This window comes from Stegodyphus dumicola, chromosome 10, assembly GCF_044657685.1.
Source record: "Stegodyphus dumicola isolate Sdum_Otavi_A_Nest chromosome 10, ASM4465768v1".
Taxonomy (NCBI): Eukaryota; Metazoa; Arthropoda; class Arachnida; order Araneae; family Eresidae; genus Stegodyphus; species Stegodyphus dumicola.
This window is the reverse complement of record NC_140777.1, coordinates 175,692,077-175,698,076: the sequence shown is the minus strand read 5'-3', so window position 1 is coordinate 175,698,076 and position 6,000 is coordinate 175,692,077. Positions and strand designations below refer to the sequence as shown.

The window sequence follows — 6,000 nt, the reverse complement described above, 5'->3', positions numbered from 1 at the left end:
AAGAAAATGCACATAATCAAAATCTGAGCTTGGGTATACTACTCTATGCTCTTATAAACTATTCCTACAGATTTATTACAAGATATAATGCAGTTTATAACTTCAGTAGATAATTTTTCATATTTATAATTTGTGCATATCTGAACTGTTATTTGGGTATTTTCTTTCATGGATAGAAATTGCAGGAAGGTATCAGAATTCAATATTCTCTACAAAACTGAATAAAAGATCACATAGCACATATAAACATTTTTAGTTGAGTCATCTTTCCGAATTGAAGAAAATGTATATGTTATAAATCAGTAAATGGAGATGCATTGATTCACAATTAAAAATAATAAATATGATTCTATAAAAAGTCATTTTTAAATAAATGCGAATGGTGTTTTTATTATAACAAAACATTACATTTTTTTAAGAATAATTTATTCTTGATCATTTAAAAAGTTCAGTTAAACAGCTGTATAATTAGGATTTTTCCGTAGTATAACAAATCCTTCTAATATGGGAGTTAATGGTATATATTCTTCGGTAGCTAGCTCTGCTCTTTCACCATATGCAAGCAAAACAGGTGTAGTATGTGTCTGAAATCCAGTTATAGTCTTTGGTTTTCCAGCTTGTCCCACAACATCTACAGCCTGCCCAACTCTGACTGGAACAGGCAATGGTTGAAGATCTTCATCAAATGTTACTAACATACGAGGCTGCATTGCAGCAACTAGATTGTACAGTACATAATGAGCGTTCTTGAGTATAACTATAAAAAAAGTAAATATAATTTTAATACAAATTTACACTTTAGAAAGAACTATAGCAATATGTACAAGAGTGTATATATAAATTAAAAATTCAGACCATAACATATGTTCTTTGCTTATGTAAACTTATACATATGGATTTAAGTAAGCTTAAAAGAAGTATTTGATATTAACTAAAATAATACACTGAAGAAAACACATTTAGATACTGAAACAAAAATAATAAAGTTGCATAAATTAGGAGAACCAATATCAAAGGTTTGAATAGAACATTCTTATTCAACTGAAAGAGAAAATGACACAGGATAACCCTGCATTCATGGATTAAGAACAGACCAGACAGAACACAGATACTAGTGGCATCTATTGACAAAAATAATTTTCTTAAAAGCTGAAGGTAAAGACGGATTAGAATTTGGGATTATTAACTACAACTATACGATTTTTATGAATATGGAAGGCATCTAGAACATCTAATTTGCTAACAGATGTTTCTTGAGTAATTATGACTGCAGAAAAATGGAAGATGTAATTTTTTGACCAGCAATAGAGGATTTAGTCCCCCCCCCCCTTGAAATTATTTATAATGTGTTTTTTTTTGGGGGGGAGGGGGAAGGATTTATGTGTTTCTTTAAAGTTTGTAATGATAAAATCATTTATTAAAAGTAATTACTGAATTTTGTTAATTGAAATATTAAAAGAAATGTTTGTTGAATTTTTTGGTACTTGCATATTACTCCATTGACTATGAAACTGTTGCAAGCAGCATGATTACACTTTTTATGGATAAGCATGATGTAGCAACATACTCATGACATCTGCACTTTTGTCTGATGTAACCTCGATTGATTCTGCATGTGGTACTTTTTGTTTTTGCAAACAGGCAAACAATTGCAATACAGTGTGAAAAATTGTGACAAGAGAATATCCATTTGAAGGGGAACATGATTTGAGGGCTGTACAATCATATTTTTGACTTCATCTTAGTTCATTTATAGATGATGAGGAGAATTTACATCTGTTAAATGAAGGGGGGGAAACAGTCGAATAGGGCCGATAAAACAGTAATAGATTGGAACAATTACCTACATGAAGTTTGAACTCATATTGTTCTAAACAGAGCTTCTGGGAATATCAGAGGGCCTAAGAAAATGGTAGAAATCGATGAGAGACTTTTTACAAAGCATGAAAATGAAATGGATGCAATACTGATTGTTCATTAAATAAAGAGGTGTCAGCTCCTTCAAAATTTCACACGAATGATTGACACAACTTTGGTGGGATCTTTGCCAACTTTTACAATTGATAAGATAATATGCAAGTAATAATTTTATTAATATAAATTAGATAATTCACACTGATAACTTCATCAGATGTTAATTTATGAATCAGATAATGAAAGCAATGAAATAATTTCCTCGAAAGCTGAGGGTAAACACAGACTGGAATTAAGTTCATTAACTAGAACTTAAAGATTTTTATAATTGTGAAATGCCTCTAGAAAATCTAATTTGCCAACGGAAGATGTTTTTTGACAAATTTTGGCTGCAGAAAAATGGAAAATGCAACTCTCTGACTACAGTGTTGGGCAACAGAGGATTTATCTTGCTGTATTATCTTCTAACATATGCCTCGCGTTCTGTAGCACAAAATATTATGCTTAGTTTGACCAATGAAAATTAAACCACATTGGTAAGGAATACTGTATATACCCCAAGAGCTCATATCCAGAATGAGGTCCTTAAGTATGGAACTGCAAACTTTATTGACAGAATACTAAACCATCTGAAAGTTGAATTACTGTAAAATATATGCAAACTTAGACAGCCTTAAAATTTAGCACTTAGAAACATGAGGCATATGTTAACCCTTTCTAGAGGGGTGTCCATATATGCATTCCCTAGGAATGTCTTTCAGAGTCAGGCATTCAGCCCATGCAATACTGGATAATGAGCTTAGGGGATAGGTGATGCATATGTGCATTTTAAGCTGAACCATTTTTTACAGACCACTAAATGGTCCATTACTTTTGAACTGAACAGATCCTGACATTCAGTTTGATTACAGTAACTTTGGTGTCAGCCGTTGCAGGGGAGGAGGGAAAGTGTAATGTAAACAAACAAAACTCGGATCTTTAACACGCCACGAGATATTAACATTCCCATTTCTGATATCCCTTTGAATCCTTTTTTATTTTATTCCTCCCATTATTTAGAGGGTCTTTTAAATGTTACTATGTGGGGGGGGGGTCTGTACGATTTGCATTGCTTTTGGATATATTTTGCATACTTATTATTTCGGAAAGCCTTGACTTCAATTTATTATGGCAAGCAAGATTAATTTATCAGAGGAAGGATATACTCGCATGGTAAATTAGCCAATTAGTGATTGTACTTTTGTTACCCAACTTTCACAGTGACATATGATGCAGCATTAGTACTTAAAGTTGTATACATGATTTAGTGACAATCTGTAGCTGACATTTTGCAACAGAGCTAGAAGTAATTGACGGTTGTAATCTGGTAATGTGATTATATTTTTTCGCAAATTTACAAGTCTCTTTCTTTCAAATTCCAAAAATCGTTTTACAAAATATGATTAAACATGGCAACACGAACTTTTCGATAAAACCCAATATATATATATATGGAAGCACAAAAATAGCCTTAGTCAAACTGACAACTGAACGAGTGAATTAGTAGTATTAAAAAATAATTTAGGCATATTTTAATGACAAACATTTTCTTACGAGACCATAATTATTTCTGTTTAATATCAATAAACATTTTTAATACAAATATTAATATACAGTAAAACCTGGCAAAATAAATTTCAAGGGACCAAAAGTTTGGCTCACTATATATGATCCAATAAAAATTGGTTAATGAACCAAAAGAAAATTGATTAGCATTGTTATATCTGTAAAAAGAAGTGAATAATAACTAAAAATATTAAGCTTTTATCACAACTATTAATATCTGCAACAATTTGTTTTTTGTTCTTTCTCAGTTTCACACATATTACATAATTTTACCGATAAGTTAGCATAAAAGTTAAACCTGATAAGTTATTATATAAGTTAGTATTCACACCCTTTCCTCAAAGTATATATCTCCCACTAATACAAATTTATAGTTAAGAATAACTATTTTCGTGACATAATACATGTAAGAAATGCTTACTGTGTTTCCTGGTTTTCCAAGAAATATTATATCCATCTTGGGCAGCTTTTGTTTAGAGAATGTAGAAAGGTGGAGAAAAATAAAAGAACAGAAAGTGTTATTCATTATCCTTATATTTTAGAATGACTTCAAACGTTAGTAATTTTTTAGTTAAAATTTTCAGAGACTCTGGAAAGAATTTTGAAAATTACAAAAAAGTTTCAGTCAAAGACATTCATATTATGCATTATAGTTTAATATCCAGATGTACAACAGTTCACTTTCACTGCATAAAATATGAGTGCACAGGCAATCGTTTGGGACTAAGAAGTTTATTCATTATACCTGGGAGTTGACTGTAATAACAATGACAGAATTATAAATGTTAAGGCCACATTCAAAATCAACAAGATTTTGCTAAACATAATTAACAAAAATCGGATTTTTTACCAGAAAACTATAATACTGGTTTAACCAGTATTATAGAAGAAAAGTAACCAGTATTAAGAATTTTACTTACTGTTTTTCACATCAAGAAATGCAACAAGTGTAGCCATAAGTCCAGCGACACAGACTGGACTTAAAAGCTGTCTGTCATGGTGATAAGGACAAAGTGTTAAAGTTCCTTTTCCAAGATGTGCCAAACCTTGGGCCAAGCGTACCATGAAGAGATTATTTGGATCTTTAGCATGATATTGTGCTAACTGTCGTAACATTGCAGCAAGTCGAGCATTATTAGTGCCTACGGAATAAAAACTAGGAATATTTAAAATATTTGAGACAGAAGAAAAAATTCTCATCATAAAAATCGCATACTTTGTAAGAAAACATAGCCATGAATAATAATAATAAAAAATAATAGAATGAATACATACAAATATTTAAACTCTTTTTTTAATTAAAAGGCTACACAAAAGAAGAATGTCAAACTGATAGTACCATTCTAGTTGCTTGTTCATAAACTGCTGAATTTCAGAAGAATTAGCAGTTTTTATTCTTTGTGCTTTTGTGCATTCAGCGTTTATTTCTGTGTATGTGATTACGAGCTTGTAACAAATTTTAAAATAAAGCAAGTAATTATTAAAATAATGTAAATATCTTACCTGCACCAACCAGACCCAAAGCAAAGATAGCGTTATATGCAACTTCAGCATCACTGTCATGTGAAAACTTGCTTAATGTTTCCAAGATGTTTAACTTTGGATTTGATGCAGATATTAAAGCTAATGCTAATGGCACAGATCTCTTGATGACAGGCTCTCCATATCTAAGCTGAATAATGAAATAGGAATAAATCTTTATATCAATCCATTGAAGAATATTAATATTAAAGAATATATTCACATTTTTTGTGAATAATACAGAAACTTTAAAATTATGAATATAGTTGAGAAAATGTTATTTTTTAGAACATAGTTGTTATAATAATTCAAGGAAATAAAATAACTGTCTTCTAAATAACTTCAAACTGCAACTCATTATTCAAAATACTGAATGAATAAATTAAGTAACAATATATAAATATAATTAAATTTATAAAAAACCCTCATCGCCCCATCTAATGCTCAGTATACTGCATCTTAATACTTGAGCCCAGCAGCAGCTGAAAGGTGAAGTTGCTGAATACTCATAATTTAACTTGGATTCGACAAACTGATTATATGCCTGGTGCTATGGTTTTCGAAATGCATAACATAGATATGAGCCAGTTTCCCTAAAAAAAAAAAAAAAAAAAAAAAAACCCGAAATGCATCAATTTCCCCAAGCAGATAGCCCTTACATTAGTTTGCCATAATTAAATAAGCCAAACCAATCTAAATACTTGATTAATAGAAAAAATATGTAAATGTCTTAACTTACTATATATATTTTTTAAATTTAGATTCCCCAAACCAGCATGTAATATTGTTAACTAATATAATGTTTACCATTTATGATTTCAGAGGTTAACAAAGTAAAAACACAAAATAGCACAGAGGACAGAGCTAAGACTGCCGCCAGGTATAAAGTTTAGAGGTTAGTGGTGCAAGTGCAGAGATGGTGGAGGCAAAGCAAGGTAGGAATGCAATGCTTAACCCTAA

At 30.8% G+C, this 6,000-nt stretch overlaps 1 protein-coding gene across 1 annotated transcript in view; it reads right to left on the bottom strand.

The window, feature by feature from the left end:
- Positions 1–359: 359 nt before the first annotated feature.
- Rpn1 (regulatory particle non-ATPase 1) overlaps positions 360–6,000 on the bottom strand; it is an 81,941-nt gene continuing 76,300 nt past the window's right edge. Inside the window, exons 17-19 of the mRNA XM_085825899.1 lie at positions 5,023–5,191; positions 4,440–4,661; positions 360–757 (exon numbers count right to left, since the gene is read on the bottom strand). Of these exons, the coding sequence (XP_085682025.1) occupies positions 453–757; positions 4,440–4,661; positions 5,023–5,191 (696 nt within the window). The 3' untranslated portion in view covers positions 360–452. The remainder of the gene's footprint in view (positions 758–4,439; positions 4,662–5,022; positions 5,192–6,000) is intronic.